We start from the raw sequence: 20,715 nt of genomic DNA, 5'->3' as shown, positions 1-20,715 counted from the left end.
TATAAACACATCACAAGAAGAGTGTTACCCCCCATTGAAAGACTGATATAGCATCTATTAGAGACTTTAAAAACTCAATCAGGTTATGTCAAGAGAAAAAAAGAAAATGCCAGTAAATTGCTGATATAGAAATGAAGGTTGAGAGGCCAGACTGCATAGGCTCTGATATATTGATAGTATTGCTCTTCTAGTGGGGTCTAAAGTATTTTCCCCAGACCAGTAGAAGGTGATACCAGAAAAGAGCTTTAAACTAGACTGTTATAAATAGATTCTGTGCAGCATGTGCCAGGCATTAGGCACCATGAGAATTGGAAGCAACAGAGACTGGGGGACAGAGTAGAGATTTAGGAGTTAATGAGCAATGTAATGACAGGCTTCTAACAGCCTCAGAGTAGTCTCCTCATCTCAGGGGTGCATGAGATGGAGCAGCATGGTGACACAAGTTAACTGTCTATACCACAAGGGGTGCAGGGGAGGATGCGGGTCGCAGGATACAAGCCTCAGTTAAGAGGAGTACTCTCAAGAGAGAGCTATGACAAACCAGAGTGGCTATACTTTATAACAGCATATTATATGATTGAAACTTGCTAAGAATTGGGCTAGAGGTGTGGCTCAGCAGTCAAAGCACGTGTTACTCAAATGTTAAGAATGGAATTTGAACTCCAAGGACCCATGGGAATGCCACATGGGCACAAAGGCGCACTGGCAAACCCAGCGATTTGAAAAGCAGAAGATCTCTAGGACAAGATACTGGTATACTAGGCAAGTCAGTAAGCTCTGAGATCACTGAGAGACTCTGCCTCAATAAAGAAAGTGGGAAGCAACCATGGAAGACACCTGAGGTCTATATCCAATTTCCACAGGCATATGTAAAAGAATAATAAAGTAACTTCTAGGACATTGCTAAAAATTGATTTTATGTGTTCGAACCCCAAATGCCATAAGTGTATTGAGTAATGTATTTTTATTTTATGATAAAGTGATGATTTTATTTTATGATGATTTTATTTTAATTTGGTATACAAAATAATGAGGTCTATGACTTTTTTATACAGACTGTTTTTATTCATTGTGTATACTAATTAACTGGCTTAATTTTTCCTCAATGTATGTATATTTCAAAGCATTTATCAATAAATATACACGCATCATAAGAATTTACAATAAGCCTGTGTTTCATCATAAAAAGCTTACTAATTTAAAAATTAAAAACAAAATGTTATAAAATTATGTACTACTTAAAAGCTGACTATTTAAAATACTATTTAAAGTATATTATGTACTATTTAAGCCTATTTAAAGGCTTACTATTATATAAAGCACTTGAAATGAGAACACAAAGGGTGAAAAAGGCACATGCGAGAGAAAATCAGAAGACAGAATTTACAGAATTTGTTCAATTAGCATATGAGGGAAATAAACAAGGAGTTGGACATGAAGTATATGCACACGAAACACTTGCTAGCATCTTGGTTGAGAATAGGGAAGTAAAACAGAAGAGCTGTCTGCCAGCCGCCTGGCTCGAGCTGTCTAGACTTACTCTATTAAGCTGGAATTGCACTTGCATGCTTACTTAGCATGAGCTACAAAAGTGAGCAAAATTTAACAGAGTCAGAAAGCAACCAAAGCAGCCAAGAATGAAGAATCAGTAGGTACCCTCAGGAAGGCAGAAGCACACAGAAGAGAGTCTACACACAATGGCTTCTCACCATGTTCCACCTTCATGTCTGTGGGCCAGCTGGCAATTCTATAGACTTTGAGATCAAACCGGGGCCAGAAGTTCAGAGATTACAGAAATCTCCCTAGACATAAGCAAACACTGATGTCCAGCACTAAGAGGCTCATAATCTGTGTAGGACCAAAACCACAGAGAAAGGGAAGGACAGAAAAATAAGCACAAGACTCCACAAGTATTTCCTCCAGAGATTGGAAACTGGTGTCTTCCTTGATCACTCTCCACACTACTGACTGAAGCATGGTCTCTCAATTGATCCCAGAGCTCACCTCAAAGACCAGGCTAGCCACCTTCTCCACTCACTCCAATAATCCCTTTTTCATTTTGTAAAAGCTGGTATTAAGTATCTACTGCCATGCAGCCCCACCCACTCAGTATTTACATGGGCTCTGGGGATCTGAATTAGTTCTCAGACATATTTTACATAAGTGTGAAGATAGGGGGAGAAAGCCATCAAATAGAAAGTCACCAAGAGTCTGTTAACTAAGTGGAGACTTCAACAGCTTCACAAGGCTAATGGAACAATAGTAAGAGGTCCAGACTTCTGGGGCAGGGATGGGGAGGGTGGAGGAATGCTGGGTTGAAAACTGTCCTGGCTTTCAGTGGGATTTGAGGGCTCTGTCCTTGAAATAAGAGCAAACATGAAAAGAACGACCCAGGAGCCGTCCATGTCCAAGAGGAGGTGTTCTCCATTAGTGCTCTCACTAAGGGAAAATCTAAGTTACTCCCTGGAGAGCCTTAAAACTTAACTCAGACTAGTTACAAAACCATAGCAGGGTGTATTTAAGAAGTTGAAGGTAAAGTAGATTGCCTGTTGTTGGGTCTACATAGCTCAGTGGAAGGGCATTATGGGCTGGTGGGATAGTACATCTGGAGACTCAGCAAGGGAGGTCTACAGTCAATGGGGATTTCAATCTTGAGAAGAAAGGAATTACAGGGTGGTGTTGGGAACTAAGCATATTTGCGGCAGCCTGGGAGAGAGTGCAAAGAGAGAGATCGAGGGCTAGGAAGATACAGTTGATGAATATAATGTCTACAAAAGAACAAAACTGAAAGAGATCTGGCCCTGAATCACTCTCATATGGGAGCAACATAGCTGTTACCACATGTAAATGATGTCCTGGGAGGTAACTTGCTAATTTTTTTTTTTGTAGGTGGTTTGAGCCTTTTGTTATGCAATGGCTAGATGAAAATGAAGATGTGTCCATGGAGTTCCTTCATGGAGCACTGGGAAGAGACAAAAAAGATGGAGTGAGTCCAGACGTGGCCGGGATTCAATTATCTTTCTCACCTCTGAGCAAGTAGGAAATGTGGGGCTCATTGGTTTTAGCTTAGTTTCATTCTAATTCCTTGGTGACCTAAGCAGATTTAACATGATTTCAAAGAGCTGGAGGAACAGATTAAATAAAAAGGGAACAAGAAAAATCAATCATTCATTTGCCACAAAATTCTTCTTTATTGTGTGAGTCTGACTCTACAAGGTCTCCAGGCTTATATAAAATGTCTGTTTTCATGGAGCACTCCAGGAATAAGGTCAGAGCAAGGAGGAAATCACCCAGCATCAACCTCCTGCCTCTACATGCGTGCACAAATGTTCATGCACACAAAGAGCCATGCTTTAGAAAAAGGAAATGTAATCACTTAATGAACCTCAATAACGCCCTTATATCTAATTTATAGCTATCTTTTATGTGGTGTTTTAAATCTTAGAGATGAACAGCTATATTTTCTCCTTCCTTAAAATTAAAGTGTTACCAGGGAGAGGTGAGGATCAGCACTGGTTTGTTGTGATTTGCTCTTGAGACAAGTATCATGTAGCCCAGGCTATGTTAGACAAAGCTGGCCTTGAACTCCTCCTAATCCTTCAGCCTTAGCCTATCAAGTGCTAGGCTTACAGGTGTCACCACCACGCCTTACCAAAGCTGATTGCTAAGGAAAAGATAGAGCAAGTCTCTGCACTATAGATCTGCAGGTCAAAGAGGTCAAAGAACATGTCTGTGGATAAGAAGAAAGAGGAAGAAGAGGAGGAGGAAAAGGAGAAGGAGGGCAACTCTACCAAATATGGGAATCTTCAAACCATAACAGCTTAAATCCACAAGGACATTTCCTTTCAGAAATTAAGAATTTTTTCCTTGAGCCTTTACCTCATTTCTGTAACTCTAGGCTTGCAAAAAAAAAAAAAAAAAAAAAAACAAACCTCATTTTTCCATCTCTGTCCCATAGTTTGGTTCCAAAGTGGTGGCAAGCTATAGGACTTCAATTCTCAGGTTCACAAGCTACTGATCATGAGACCATTCCTCACTGAACTTCAATCCCAACACAGGGACCAGATTTGATAGTATCTGTTGTTCAATATCAACCAACAAGAGCCCCCAGAGCTCCCAGGGACTAAACCACCAACTAAAGAGTACACATGGAGGAACCCATGGCTCCAGCCGCATATGTAGCAGAGGATGGCCTTGTTGAGCATCAGTGGGAGGAAATGCCCTTGGTCCTGTGAAGGCTCAATGCCCCAGTGTAAGGGAATGCCAGGGCAGGGAGATGGGAGTGGGTGGGTGAGGGAGGGAGTACCCTCATAGAGGCAGGAGGATAGGGGATAGAATAGGGGGGTTCCAGAGAGGAAACTGGGAAAGGGGATAACATTTGAAATGTAAATAAATAAAATTTCCAAGAAACATTTGAAATGTAAATAAATAAAATTTCCAAGAAAAAAAAAAAAAGAAACATAGTGAAGTTCCCTTCTCTCCCTTCCTTGCTCAAACGGTCTTTCTTCTCACCCCTCAGTTCCAGCAGACATCGGACCACGCCCTTTTCTCCTGTTCTGTGGTTGATGTCTTTGCTCAGCTTAACCAGAGCTTTGAGATCATTAAGAAACTGGAATGCCCCAATCCTGAAGCCCTATCACACTTAATGAGACGATTTGCAAAGGTAGGTTGCATAAGGCATGTCTTCTCCAATAAAAGCCACCCTAGGTTACGATTTGGTACCATTTTGGACACAGGCCCCATTTTAGAATTTTGAAACAGAGTAGTTGCATTCTACTTCATAGTTTGGGAGTGTGGCTTCACAGTTTTGTGACTGATGGAGGGAAACACTGGTCTGACTTTGGGATAATGAGGTGATACCAGATGTTCATTCGAGAAGAACTCATCGATGGCCTGTTACTTGCCTAGCTTTAAAGGTGTTCTCATGAAGAAACATAATCTATGACTCCGAAACACTCGTAATGACAATGTTAAAACTTTATGCCATGGCTATTTTAAATGTAACCACCAAGCTATCAGAGAAGTCAAAAGAACATACACTTTCTGGGTCTAATGAGATAAGAAATAAAGTTTGTTCTCTTAATAAATAAACACAAATAAAATACATTTATCTTGTTAGAAAATTTTAAAATACCAAACCCACTTAAATTGTGAACATTTAAGGTCTGAGTTTGTTAGGACTGCTATAGTGCACTGGGGACCTTAAACAAGAGAGATACCCTTTTCTCACAGTTTGGAAGATAGTACGGGGTCCTCGTATTTGTCCATTTGGTTTCTTCTGAGACGCTGTTGCTTGCTGAAGGCTCCCTTTCCAACCTTCACGGAGACTGCCTTCTGAGCACCCTGATGTCCCTGAGTATCCAGTTTTTCATGTTACAATGATACCTGCCAATTGTAATATAGCATCCATCCTAGAGATACCTTTTCAACTTAATCGCCTTCTTAAGGCCTTATCTCTAAACAAAATGAAGATAGTCTATCTGAATATTTGCCCCATTCTGGGCGCCTAGTGATTAAAGCTTTTGGCTATTAAGTTTTGAGAAAACCACTGAGCTCATAACAAATAGGTACACTGAGCACATGGCTGCTTTTTAGCCACAAACATAACATGTCTATCACTTCATTTGTCATTATCCCCAAAAGACAGAGTGAAGGTCCTCTGTGAATGGGAGCCTCAGCTCTGACCCTGTCATCGGCCCTGTCTCTCAGAAGAATGCTCACATTTTCTTCTAATTAATACGGATGTCTTCTAGCAGATAGTATCTCCTTTCACTGTGTCAGATCAGATCATCCTGTGGTAACAATTACATCTATAAACTCCATGGTTCACAGAGATTTACTTCTGGGTCATGGAACACCAGACAGCTCAGGTAACCCTAGCGAGGACCTCTCCACTATTGTATGACTCAAGAGCTCCTGTCAGAGAGGTCTGACAAGGGGAAAGCAGGGGTTCTAGAAGGCTCAACAAGCTAAGTGGGGAAATTAGCTGTGCAATGTGTAAAGATTTGAGAGATAGTCAAAATGGTTGGCCTCACTTGGCTAGGACTCCATGAAGGATTCCAGGCAAGCTGTCAGCCAAATTCTGTGACAGTTTTTATCTGCTATGAAATGCATTAAATTCAAATCTTTGTTGATTAGGATGACTAAGAAAACTCTTTGCTTGCTAAGATACTAGCTGAGATTGATTTATTTGGGTCATTTCCTAAAGAGGATTTTCCTGGTGATTAAAATTTCTTAATATGGTAAAATCTGTACAATTATCCCTAAAATTATCAAAGCTCTTCCTTAACTAACAGCTAAACATTATATAGTTGCCTCTTAAAATGAACAATAACTAACCATTAGGAAGGCAGTGTTTGAAGCAACTTGTAAGGGAAGAAAGACCATAGAGAAGTGAAGAGCTGGGGCTCCCGCCTTACCCCCAGCAGCTCTGACCTTCCAGCATGTCTCAAAGTGACAGTGTGAGATGGAGATGGAGATCCACAAACAAGGTTTGAGAAGAATAAACACAGGAAAGCACATCATGTATGCAAGATGAAGAAGAATTGCATTCTTTCTCCATGAGTCATGGAGAAACTGTAAGGTTTTGTTAGCACAATAAAAAAATCCAATTAAATAAAGCATTTTTAATACCTGGAAAGCTAGACATCCTATTAATGTCCAATTCTTATCACAGAAAAATAATGTAACAAACTCTAAAAACATTCTTTGGAAATGTAGCAATTAGTAATTGGCATTGAAAAAGAAATGCTATTTTGTGGGAATTATTTGAAAAACCATGGAGCTCTTAGTAATTCTCACAGAGTCTTACAATGAAATAAAAAATAAAAGGCTGGAATAATTAATTATATGACTATAAAAGTAAATAAAACTCACCCAAATTCATTACCAATATCAGCCTTTTAATCTACAATTTGCATCTTATGTAAACAAGTTCACAAAAAATTAAAATTGATGGCTAATATAATTCATATCTTACATTAACAATAGACTATAAGATTGTTTTGTTTCATTTTAACATAAGGTGTGGCCTTTAGTCTTGAAGATTCTGCCTTTCTTGATTCCTTGCATCAAACTATACTGAAATAGCACAATGATTAAAATATCTACTTTTGATGAGAGATGATAATGATATCCACAGATGTGTGGAGTCTGTAAGGGCTTGTACAGAGGGGGTTGTAAACCTGATACATCAGTACTAGACATTGATGTCACTTTCCTACTGTTCTGGACAAGTACAGGTGGTTAAATTTTATAAAGAAATATGAGGGTTGGAGCTATGGCTTAGTGGTTAAGATCACTGGCTGCCAACGTAGAGGACCCAAGTTCAAGTCTCAGCTTTTCATATAGTGGCTCACAACTGTCAAACCACAGTTCTAGTCAATATGGGCTTCTGTGGGTAGTTTATCATGTACACATGCATACATGATAACATATGCTCAAACACATAAAAAAGTTTATAAAATTGTTTAAAGACATGTGAAATAATAATCTCTAATATTATTAAAAAGCAAAACATCTTCTTTGGTCCCTGGTAAATATCAGGGTGTCTGCCAATATGAGACATGCATATTGTTCCTCCTTATGTTCTAAAACCTAATCCTAACTTTAAAAATAATAATGGCAATACATCAAGAATAATGATATTTTAATCATTTTGTTCACAGTGCCTCATTCATCTCCCTATGAGGTATACACTATTATCCTCCCAAGTTTTTTGAATGATGTTATGGGATGGAAATATGTGGAGACTGAGAGGAAACACCACAAAGAAATGGCGTGGAGTGATACTTCTAACCATTGGCCATACTTTCCTCTCACCCCAATATGATCTGAAACCCATTGTTGGTTTGGAGAATATAATCTTGTAGGCTTAGATTTTTCAAAGCCTGCTGTTAATAAAGGTTCTCAAATGCTTAAATCCCCCTTCTAGTCCACCAGCCAAAGATAGGGGAGAAAAGATGGTAAATAGAACAAGGGGATGTGGACAAGTTTAGAAATAGTTCTTTGGGGGCAATTCCAGTCTCCATTTGTCAGGATACCAGCAGTCCAGTTTAGCAATGTCAGTATACCAAACACAAATCAGCAGCAGCAGCACAGTCCAGCAGAAACCTCCAGGCCTCCACCAAATCAGCTCAAGTCAGTGGGAGCAACTAGGATAAGCCACAACACCAGGAGTTCTCTGCCATGCCTCTCTCAACAAGGTGATGATTAGCAAAGATGCAAGACCAATGAAGCATTGCTATTATCTGAGTCCTATTTATACTTTCTCCAAATACCATGTGTCTTCCCATGGGTCCCCAGCAAAACACCATGTGAGTCTACATCACATGACACATCCAGAAACTTTCTACTTCAGAATCTCATCAATTATTTTTACTTTTAAGGCCAAGCCTGGGTATCTGTGCCAGAATAACTGGGAGATTTATCATATGCAGGATGTATTAAGAGAACATAGTAAACTAGATAGAGTCTCTCTTCTGCTGAGGTTAAATTGGTATGAGAGTCTTCCTCTCCTTAGAGAGTTAGTTGACACCTGAAAAGTTAGTAAGATGCTTAAAGAGTCTGCTGAGTTGTTAGTCACTTGCTATGCAAGCATGAGGACCTGAGTTTTGATTCGCAGCACAGATGGGGAAAGTTGAACAAAGTGGCATGTGCCTGTTGTCCTAGTGCTGAGCACACAGAGACAGGAGTCATAGGTTTCATTGTGGCCTGTCAGAGCAATTGAAGAAAGTCCCTGATGTTAATCTCTAATTTACACACATACACACACATACACACACATATATACACACATACACACACACATACACACACAATACACACACACACATACACACACACACATACACACACACATACACACACATATATACACACCTACACACACATACACACACACACACATACACACACACACATACACACACATACACACACATACACACACACACATACACACACATACACACACACACACACATACACACACACACACACATACACACACACACATACACACACACACACACACACATACACACACACACACACACACATACACACACATACACACACACCCTGAGATAATTCTAAACCAGAATTCCCAACGTACAGAACCTTAGATCAATGCGATAGATGGGCCTCCCAAGTATGTTGACTTGATATTAGCTCAGGGAATCATAGCACTTTGCTGGGTGTTGACAGGCAGCCCCTTCAATATGCCAGCAGTGGTAACATGTCATAGCAGAACTTTCCCAGGCCAGAGGACATTCTAATCATCATGGTTGACTTTTTAAATGTAACAGATTCTTACTTCATTGCCACAACCCCATTATGACTCCATGTTTCTAAATCTGAAGCTCTTTCACCAGCTGTGCTTCTCTGGCATTGAAGAACCCTCACCAACTATGCCCACTTCTTCCTATAAACTCTGAGAAACAAAAGATACGGACATTTACCAAGAGGCTGTCCCATGAGGGTGTTCATTCTCCCTCTATCCCTCCATCCCGCTCCTTTTCTTCATCTCTCCCCATCTCCTTCACTATTACTGATTCTATAGCTCAGAACACTTGATAGGTAGAAACCCTATGTGAGCCTTGCTAAGTACTCCTTCCCCAAGCAGCTCCTCTCTGAACAGTGACCTCTCCCCTGCTGCCTGTTCCTCTTACGTTTTGGCATGCAACTTACTCTGCTGAAGGTGCTAAAGGTGGTTTGTTGAAAACAGAGGCTGCTGGAGATGGTTCCTGGAGTGAGAAATATTAAAAGAACAACAAATTACCACACTACATGCAGCTACTCTCTGCCCCGGAAGGCTGGCCAGCTATGCACTGGCAGCAAAGGCCGGCCTGTTCTTATCTTGTGGATACTCTCTAACTCAGAGCTCCAAAATCTCTCTACCCAGCTCGTTAAGTTCCCACTGGCAGGTCATTGCTATGCCAGCCTCATGCTTCAAATCCCCCACAGCCTTTGTGGTGCACTTCTGACAAGCCCATGCTTTGCCACCGTACCTTTCTCTCTCGAACCCAATCAAGCTGCCGAGTAAAGAAAAACGCAACACAAACTCAATTCAGAAACAATGAGTTTCTCAATCTCTGGGCACAACAACTAGAATACTAATCTTGTAAACCATTAAAATCTAAATTCTCTGGTGGCAAATGGTGGTGAATCCACCAGGATTCGCCATCTAATCTGGAAGCCGCTAGTAGCTACATCTTGTCCTCCTACTATCCCCATCCCAAAAGCCCCTAACTCTCTCCTGCTTCCTCTCTTCCTCATCCAACCCAGAAGTCCCACCTACTCGCCCAGTGATTGATTCCTTTATTCATTAGGGGATGGTTCACAAGGAGTCACCTGAGTATGTGACTCATTCCTTGTCCCAGACAACCCCTCCTGGGAAAGCAGAATTAACATCAAAATACAAAAGCACCAGGGCCATCCACAATAGGATCCAGAACTGCTACTGCACAGATCTGAGGTAGGATAGAAGAATTTGCTTTTCCATACTTGCAGGGAATTTCAATGACACTTCTCAGTGCCACAGTCAGAGAAGCAGTAATTTGGGAGGCATGCTCCAAGCAACTGCTAATTTGGAGTAAAGAAACAATGACCAGACTTGGTTGGTTTACTTTAGTGAATAAATTAGAATGAAATAGAAGTTGGTCTTCAAATGTGCATTGAAGATTTTCATTCAAGCTTACTGGTGCAGGAATACAGAATTCCCAGGGCTATAATAGTAGTACTCTACAGCTCCAAGTATATGGTTTCTAGCCACACCTACTATGACCCATGCTTTTCCTCACTCACAGCCTATCCTGTGTTTTGACTGTAAGGCTAGTAAATCTGAGAGTCAGGACTAGTTTTCTCTAATCAGGGAGACCTGGGTGATGTTTTCTGCTGATGTAGATCAAAGTAGCATACCATGGGGGAATTCACTGAGAACAATTATAGACAGCCATGTAAATTGTTCTTCCTCTCCAAAAAACCAAGTAGGCTAGCCAATAAGTCACCTAGCAGCCACATGAATTTCTAGATGATGAACTGTGAAGGGCATTTTTCCATTCACATCTCACCCACAGCATTGTTCTGTCCAAGATATAGCAAGTGAGAAAACGATGGCTTGTATGTGTGAGTTTGGGAGGCAGGGTAAGATAATTGCCACAGTTTGTACTGTCATTAAGAAACTCTGCACTGAGAGTTGTGCTCACAGGCACAGATGAGCAAACACCCCCAGGAAATCCCACAGTCGCTCTGCACGGCATCTGAAGGGAACTCTGAACAGCTTCACTCAGAAGATACTTCTGCCTAACCAGCCGTCTGTTCCTGGGATTTATTGATCTGCTGCTTAATGAGATTTTCTGGTTTGGTTTTTTTTTTTTTTTTTTTTTTTTTGAGGCCAAATTTCTGTTTAAACTGACTCTCATTATCTTAGCACCATGCACTTCTGGAAAGCATCAATCTCCTGTCAACACATTATTCGTAATTTCTAGCTTCTTATTGTGAACTTAAAAGTCGATAAAACAAGTTTATAGTCAAATCTGCTGGATTCCGTCTGTGGGCTAAATCTTCCTTCCTTAGCTTAGTTAACTCTTGGGAACATCTCTCCCAGTGAATCGTGAACCACTGAGGGGAAAATATTTTTTTTATATGTATGTGTATCTGGGTCTTAATGTCAGTACATATGAATGTGAGTGCAGGTGTCTGCAGATGCCAGAAGGAGGCATCAGGTCCTTGAGAATCAGAGTTACAGGTGTTTGGAAGTAACCTGCTATTTGTGCTCAGAATGGAACTTGGTTCCTATAGACCAATTCATGCTCATACCTTCTGAGTCATCTCTCCAGCCCAAAGAAATATATTTTAAAAGGAGAGGGTTTGGCTCTTTGGTTTTTCTGTGACTAAGTAACAGAATTCCATCATTATTGTTGGTTTGTCTTTTCTAAGAAGATGACATTCACAGTTGGCATGTTACCTCTATGTGAATGTAAAAGCTGAAGAATGCAAACCCGTCAGTGTATCTTTACACAATTACAAAATGTTTAATAAACACAGTTGGTACATTTTTCTCTCTATAACTATTAGAAGCAAGGGTCATGCAGGAGCTCACAAGAAGTTTTAGAGAAAGGAAGAAAATATCAAATTTTGGTACAAAAGAGAAGTGAGCAGGCAACATTTTTAGCAATTGGTGTGCTATTAAATAACAGTAAATAAAGACTGCATTGCTGAATAACAGTAACTGGGCAAATGTACTGAGAAGGAGAGAGTGGCGTAGGTGAGAGGCGGGTTTTCACACTTGAACAGTAGCTTGTAATAGTGTACAATGTAAGTCCCTGTTTCTGAAGAGAATCACTGTGGAGTGGTGTCATAAGAATGTCCAACCTCTCTTATTCATGAGGCACTTGGGAAATGATGGAGAAAGTTGAGAAAAACGCCCACTGCAGATAACCTTATGTGGTAGAGATGAGATGGCAAAAAGGATTAGGAGGCAGAAAGAAGCAGAAGGGAGAAGCCTGCAGCATCAGTGGGAAAGGTGGGCAAGTGTCCGGTATCACCAGATATTAAGTCCCTACGCTGTGACGAGGTTGCCATGGGGCAGCCTGTATCTCTTCTGAATAAAGTCAGAGAATAACTGTGATAGTATGGATGCTGTTCTGATAGATTATGGATCTCTGAGGTATGTTTGAAATGCTATTCAGAACCCTGACAAAATGTCATATACATGCAGTGATTTGTGATCCCTCTTTGGACACGGGAATGGATTGAGCCCACCTATGACTCTCCTTAGAGAGAGGAGAGTCATAAAGGAGTCAGGATTGCCTGTCTTAGCCTGGATAGTGTTTCTGTAAGATGGCACATTTAACTTACTCAACTGATATGCATTGCATGCTATTTTCTTCCGCAGACCATCAATAAGGTTCTGGTCCAGTACGCTGCGATCGTATCAAATGACTTCAGTTCATACTGCGATAAGGAGACAGTGGTAAGTAGGACCACGCCCACCCCACCCCCACTGGTGAGTGTCCCAAAATCGAAACGTGTGCTTTCTAACTTCAAGTAAGTAGGAAATATCAACTGTGTCAGTTTCCATAGCGGGTGATGAGAGCTAGGGAATCTCAGGGTGCTGCCTCAAACCTCACCAGGCATCACGTGTGGGCTTCCTATCGGGATTGGATAGAAGGGAGAACGAGGCCAGTGCCTGCCCGATTGTTTTCCGTGTTGAGAAAAATGAGATGGTAAACCATTGAAAAATGCACAAACTCATAAAACACCGGAGCTGAGAACTAGGGAGATAAGAATTAAGTGAGTGTTGATAACAACTCCTTTTGCTTTTTACCCACCCTGTTGCTTTCTACCCAGTCTTTCGGTTTTCAAATCAATTGAGAAGGAGAGTGAATATACAGGGCAGCGATGCTTCTGCCTGTGATTTATCCCTATCTCCGTGGGTTTTTGATGATCCAGGAAATACTTATAAAGTCCAAAGCAGAACTGCAACTATTCAGCAAAAGGCATTTAAAAAAAATCAAGATGAACTGAAGTCGTTTGCAGTCATACAATCGGAGTGATTTCACGATGTAAAGGGAAAGAGTTCTTATTTCTGTCCTTAGTATTAAGAGATCTGTGTGGCCAACACTGTGGAATTTTTTTTTTTAAATGAGTAACACTGGAACACCCACAGGGTTCTTAAGAGCAACTTTTCCCTCCCCCTTGGAAAAATAAAAATGAAATGGAAAACCAGCCCGCACTAGTTGGCAAGGCTGAAAGGGAATCAGGAGCCAGGCGGCAGCGACCCGGCTCACCCTGGCTGACAGCTCATTAAGACAAGCCAGTCCTGATGGTTCCTGAAGATTTCAGTCGCCGCCTCCTTCCTTTTCATTAATATGCTGCCCAGCAATCCGATGATAGCTTTCAGACAATCTCAGCACTGACTTCTAGCCACCTTTGACTCCAGCCCTCTACATGGGAGACTATTTACTTGTTGGAAGCATATATTTTCATTTAAAGGTTAAAAGATGATGTATGCTTCCCGTGTAAGTCTGCAGATCATAAGAGTGTCTTGTAGTTTCAGCAAATACTCTGTTTTTATTAAGATGGCAAGACGAGTATTTGGGAAGTTGGCTGAGAAATAACTGATTTCCGTTAGCTCCTTAAATGCTGGGCAGCCTCCTACCTCACATGTTAACATTCTAAATTCCAGATCATATGAAACCTCTCCCCCGCCCCATAATTGTAAATCAATATATATTGTATTATTTTTGTAAAGGAGTTGATCTTTAAAAACATTTATTTCAGTGTGTGTGTGTGTGTGTGTGTGTGTGTGTGTGTGTGTGGTATATAAGGGTTTATACATGTTAATTCTGTGCCCACAGAGGCAAGGGGCAAGGCTACAATAGGGTATTGGACCCCCCTGGAGCTGAAGTCAGTTTTGAGCCACCTAATGTGGGTGGTGGGAACTTAATTCAGGCCCTTTGCAAGAGCTGTACACGTTTTTAACCACTGAACCATCTCTCCAGCCCCCAAAATGGAATTTTGTAGTTAGTTAAAAGTCCATGTACATAACATAGCCCAGCACCTGTACCTTAGTGTACACTTAAGCCATATAGGAATGTTTCTAGTTTGAATCAAACTTTAGTATTCATTATATTTTAGGGTTACAACTAATCTCAATTAAGATTACATGTATATGATTTTGTTTGGTATTTTTTTCCTTGGATATTTTTCTTTATTTCCATTTCAAATGTTTTCCCCTTTCCAGATCTCCCCTTTGGAAACCCCCTATCCCATTCCCCCTCCCCCTGCCATAAGGAAAATAAAAATGTATACATAGAGAAGCATAGCTATACCCATTAGCACCTGTACCTTTCGTTGCCTTCATCCTAGCAAGCAGTCTCCTGGCTACCTTTGGATTCTATTGTTTAAGTTTAAGATCATTTTAATCTCACCAAGGTGTCTTGATTGAATACATAGCTTTACAGAGCTTTGCCTCGAGTCATCACAAACAGAAGTTTGTACCTTCTCATGAACACATTACAAATGTCTTTTAAGAGTCAAAACCATAAGTCAGATATGGCACATACCTTTAATCCCAGCACTCAGGAGGCAGAGACAGGTGGATCTCTGTGAGTTCAAGGCAAACCTGGTATACATAATGAGTTTCAGACAACCAGAGCTACAGAGTGAGATGGCTCAGTGGGTAAACTCAAAAGCCTGATAGCATGTGTCCCATCATTAAAAGCGATGTTAGAAAGAAAGAACTGGCTCCTTTCTACATGCATACCGTGATGCACATGTACACACACACACACACACACACACACACACACACACACACACACGCAGGCACACACACGCACAGTAAGTAAATAGTCTACTTGAGATTATATTTTTTTTGTAGCATGACATACTAATTTGTTGCTGTTTTTGAGACAGGTCCCATGTAGCCTAGGCTGACCTTGAACTTCTAATCCATCTCCCTTCACCCCGAGTGCTAGGTTTACTGTTGTGTACGATCTGGCCCCTTCTTACTGTGACAATTTAAATCAGAAGTGGTCAAACCACTTTTATGCCTTTTGTCCCCATCCCAAACAAGCCAGAGCATCCTTTTCCAAATCAATTTTTCTTTATTTTAAACATTTTTAAGCTCAAACACTTTAGCCGTATAGAAATGTCTGTCCTTAGTTTGAATAAAACTTTAGTATACATCGTATTCTAGGTTTTTGACTGTTCCCAGTTAAGATAAAATAAAATGTATATGATATGTTTATAAGAAAACTCAAAATGTACACGGTATACATACTGAATGACAGCTATGCCCAAACATATTCTTTCATCTCCATAAACTCTTCAGTAAGCAATAGCATTCGGTTGGGATAATGTTCATTTTACTAGGGATTTTTTTTTCAAAATTTTTAATGCATAGCTTTGCTACCTAGCCCATGCCAGCCTTGAACATTGAGTCTTCTTGCCTCAGCCTCCCAGTTCTGGGATGCAAGGCATGTGCCATGTCTGGATGGATTTATTAAAACATTAATGCATTTATTCTGACTTGCTGACTACAGAATTGTTAGAATCAATCTGTTTTGTGCTTAGATGTGGGGTATAATTGAATAGTAATCTAGTTCTTACTAATGATTCAATAAGTCGATGTAATAACAGTGGACTTGGGGCACTTCAAGGTCAGGAAAGGTGAAGAGCTTTATATTTATCTCAACTTTACCCAGAAAATTCCCTCTTACCTCTCTCTTCTCCATCCTCTTTTCATGTAGTGAGTAGCCATTGCCCCAAGTGAGCCCAACTCTCCCTAGCATTCTTGAAAATCAGAAATGACCATATTTGACTTGGTGTATGGCTTTTTATGTAAAGAATTGGTATTCTCGTCTTGTTCTGTGTACTAAGAACAGACTTAAATGCTAACATCAAATAAATCAAGTAGAGTATGCTGGGATCAAGGAGTGCAGATTGTGATTTTGGGAGTAGAGGCCATTAAAACTGTCTGTAGCATCCCACAGTCAGAAACTCGGGAGTGTAACTCTCAGTTATCTATGTTTAAAGAAAAATAAAATATCTAAGTGGCCAGAATCCAGGAACAGAATAGAAGTGTGGAATTGTTTCCATAAATCAGACTTAGGTTGTGGTCACTTTAAGAGTCAAGTACAAAGTCTCTCGAAGGTCTGTGATGTGGTTAAGGTAATAATAAAATCTTTCCACTGATGAGAGCTAACGCCTCTTTGATGTCCCATGAGTCCTTTGTCTGACCTTCTGATTCATTGCTGGCTCCCTTCCCAGCCACTTGGAAAGTGTGTCCATTTCCTGTCTCTGTCATCCCCAGCTCTGAGCCACTGACTCTTCAGAATCGATGTGTCGCAGCCATCAGTGAGCTTTGCAGCTAGGCCAAAATCTATTTTCTGATTTGAAATTAATTCCAAATTGATATCTCGTCTTGTCACAAAGTTTTATAACACCACTGCCCTTTTCTACCTCTCTAGAAACAACTCAAATGCCTAAGTACGAGTCCCGTGTAAGCACAGTGCTGCAGTCTACCCAGTGCACAGCAGCACGCACAGCGTTCACGTTAGCCAGTGACAATAAAAAATAAAAATTTAAAAAAAAAAAAAACCTCAGTGTAAAGTCTTTGTAAAGCAAAGGCAATGTAGGTGATAGAAAAGTTTAAAACCAAGGTAGCAAATTCTAATCTAAATGATGGAAAAGAACCCAAATAAACAAAGAGGAAAGTCAGAAGAGAAACACATTTGTTCTGAGCCAGATAATGAAGGGACTAGTCTACAGCTTCCTGGCTTAAGTGAAAGACAGAAACTCCATCGAAGTCATTTTAAATTTTTTGGAAGTTTTCTTGGGTTTAAAAAAAAAAAGAAACACAAATGTTCTTTGGTTTTAAAACAGCACAGTTACCAGAGAATTGAAATTAATTGATTTTCTCAAAATAAAAAAAAAAAAGTTAACAACATAGACTAGGGTAGGTTGGGGATACAGCTCCATCGAAAGGGCACTCCCAAAGCATCTCTCAAGTCCTGGGTTCAATCCCCAGCACTGCAGAAGTCAGGTAGTCCACACCTGCTATCCCAGAACTCGGGAAGTAGAGGCCGGAGAGTCAGAAGTTCACGATCATGCCCAGCTCTCTGAGACTAGCCTGGCACATAAGAAACATTGTATCCAACAAAACCGTAAAGAAAAAGTGGCTAACTCTTATCTTCAAAATACCACAAGAAGAGGAAAGGGCCTGCCGATAGCCAGTCTCCATGTGCTATTGCACATGTTGATTGTTAAATTGTATTCCCCCAAATGGTCATCTATTTCCTTTCCAGTCCCAGCTGTTAAAAGCCCTCATTCAAAGTAGCCTAATGATTGTTTGGTGTGTATCACAGGCCACAGGTTGACAGCCATAGACTGTAGAAGTTAAACTCGCTCCAGAGGTGGGAGGATGCGAAGGATGTTGATCACATTGCCTCTCTTTCTCTTTCTACAAGCCTTGCATATTGATGAACAACATCCAACAACTGCGGGTCCAGCTGGAAAAAATGTTTGAATCCATGGGTGGGAAAGAGGTGAGTGTGTGTCCACTTTTGTCTTTACCAAAGGACTCTTGGGTGGATGTTAGTAGCATTTTGCTTTGTTCTGGAAAGCGTCTTACTTTTTGAAATGGTTTTTACCAATGAACAGGAAGCAGCATTTGTTTGCTTGGTTGTTTGATTGTTTTTATCTCTAAAATCCCATTCGCAATTACGGCAGTCACTATGACAGCATTTTAGTAAATGGAGGTGTATTCAGGGACAGGGAGAGAGCCAGCCAACCTGTTGTACAATTAAAATGTATGCATATAAACTAGTGATCAGTAGTATGACAAAGATTACATTTTATACTTCCTGTTGAAGTTGACACTTGTTTTAGAATCTATGTTGTGGCAATCGTGCTATGTCGGTGCTTAATTTTTCACATCGTGAGAGCTGTGTCAAACGTGCTATCTGTGTGTTGTGTCTGTAATGTGTCGTGTCTCTATTCAACATCTGTGCCTTGCAATTCCACGAACAGAAGAAGGAAGGAGAGAGATTCTCCTATGAGGTTTGTGATAGCAAGCGTTACCCGCTTCCCCTGGCTGTCCTTCTCCCCCGCCATTTAAAGACCATTGCGTGGCCCGTGCGCGCACGCACATGCGTGCACGTGCTCTCTCATTTGCTTCTTGAGATCAGACAAAGAGTAAAACATGAATTAGCTCGCTCCTGCCTCTTCCTGCTTGCCAAGGTCTTGTCTTTCCTTACAAACTGGTGTGTGCGGGGGGGGGGGGGGGGGGGGGGAGAAACGGGAAAGTCATTAAAGGCAAGAGTCACTGGAACAGCTGGTCTTTCTGGACTCACCCTGCTTGCTGCCAACAGCAACAAAAATAAAACAAACCCTTAGGGCCAGAGAGCTGGCTCGGCAGTTAAAGGCACTGGCTGCTCTTCCAGAGGACCCAAGTTTGATCCCTAGTACCTGCATATCAGCTACCATCTCTAACTCCAGTTCCAGGGGATCTGCTGCCCTCTCCTGGCCTTCTCAGGCACTGCATACAACATGGCACTTGGATGCATGCAAGCACTCAGACACAAAAAGTAAATATTTTTACAAGAGAAAACAGACCCAATGAAGTTATGTCTACAGTGTTTCTACTTCACTTACATCAGACTTTCTGTATAGTAATCCATGGGCCCATGCAGAAAGCTAGATTCAAAATGAAAGCAAATTTCCCTTTTATTTCCAAATGTCTGAGGCTAAAGAACCTCTGTTAGCACCAGCCTCTTCACATGAGATGATGAGTCTTTAAACCAAAGGAGAAATTCAGCTGCCCCCCCCTGTAAAAAATGAAGGTGCTACTTAACCCCCTAGAAATGGGAAGCACAAGAATCATGTGCAATGCTACAATTTTTTTTTAATATGAGTTCTTTCACTGGTAGTCTCAGATCAGCTTATGTGAAATAAGGCCTCGCTCCCTGCAGTGTGCTAATGCCTGCTCCAAGGTCTCGGGGCATCAATCTCATTTCTGGATTCTTCTGTTGAAATTAATGGGCATGGCAGTTGGGGGAATCATCCCATACGATTCCCTTTCCTAATTGTCCTGATGCTTCGTGACATCCATTTAAATCTATTTAATAGTTTTAGTGATGAAGTCACTCATTTCTTGTGGGAAATCTCAGCCCAAAATTCAGTGAAATGGAAACGCCAGGAATCACGTCGGAGTGAAATTATATATTGGCTGACCTATTTCTAGAAACTTCCCCCGTACCCTAACTATTTCTCTACCATTCTGTGCTTGGACTCTGATGCAGATAATATTTGCTGAGATGAGTCTAAGCAGAGAAGATGGAACTGACAGACTAAAGGCCCATGGGGCCCATGGTTAAAGGAAGTTGTGTAGACCAAGTCAACCTCTTGCTAAGCACCCAACAGGGAGACTTGTTTACCAGGCAAACGTGATTCTTACTGGTGGAGAGCAATTACCAATTTGAAAGGTGTAGGTTCTCATTATAAACTATGTTTATGTATAACTTCTTCCTTTATAATGCAAGCCATGCCCATTTATTGAGCTCCTTATACATAACATACATGAAAAAATGCAGTTGATCGAGTAAGGGAGATAAAACAAAGGCCTGGTTTCTGTCTAATCTGTCAAGTGAATCAAGGCAACTCTTCCCTATATTCACCATCCTTCTGTCCCTCTTTCTATGCAGTTTTCCCTTCTTTTTTAACCTGGCTTCCATTGATAAATAAAAGCTCTAAGCTGAACCAATCAGAACTAGCATAGAGATACATGAAGCCTAGAAATAAAACAAGACCCAAACCCAAGGCCAAGTGTAACACACAGATTTCTAGGATGGCTGTGCTTAATTAATATATAATCATGTTAGAGTTGTAGGGTGACCCAAGTTATGAAGATGGTCTGCAGATTCTTTCTGGTCGGGGCATCTGTGAGAGACAGTAATTTAAACAAGTGCCTTCACTTGGGGCTTTTAGAGAAATCAAAAAGTATTTTATGGCTGTGGTAGCATATGGCTGAAATCCCAGAAATGGAGAAATGGAAGCAGGAGGGTGAGAAGTTAGCTGTTGTCCTTGGCCACATAGGTCAAGGCCACTTGGGATATGTGAGACCCTGTACCACCCCCAAAGTTATCCAAAGGAAGAAGAAAAAGAGGTAAAATTATACAGTATGACCAGGAGTCACCTTTCGCTATA

General features: G+C 40.9%; 1 protein-coding gene across 7 annotated transcripts in view; it reads left to right on the top strand.

The window, feature by feature from the left end:
• Unc13c (unc-13 homolog C) overlaps positions 1-20,715 on the top strand; it is a 528,734-nt gene that overhangs the window by 431,161 nt on the left and 76,858 nt on the right. For 5 of the 7 annotated variants that reach the window (XM_006510931.4, XM_006510932.4, XM_006510928.4 and 2 more), the window contains 5 exons: positions 2,890-2,986; positions 4,520-4,663; positions 12,899-12,976; positions 17,979-18,056; positions 18,541-18,570. In XM_006510931.4, the coding sequence (XP_006510994.1) occupies positions 2,890-2,986; positions 4,520-4,663; positions 12,899-12,976; positions 17,979-18,056; positions 18,541-18,570 (427 nt within the window). The remainder of the gene's footprint in view (positions 1-2,889; positions 2,987-4,519; positions 4,664-12,898; positions 12,977-17,978; positions 18,057-18,540; positions 18,571-20,715) is intronic. The other 2 variants (XM_006510934.4, NM_001081153.2) reach the window with 1 other exon arrangement.

Source organism: Mus musculus, chromosome 9, assembly GCF_000001635.26.
Source record: "Mus musculus strain C57BL/6J chromosome 9, GRCm38.p6 C57BL/6J".
Taxonomy (NCBI): Eukaryota; Metazoa; Chordata; class Mammalia; order Rodentia; family Muridae; genus Mus; species Mus musculus.
The sequence above is the reverse complement of the archived record's forward strand: the minus strand, read 5'-3'. Positions and strand labels throughout refer to the sequence as shown.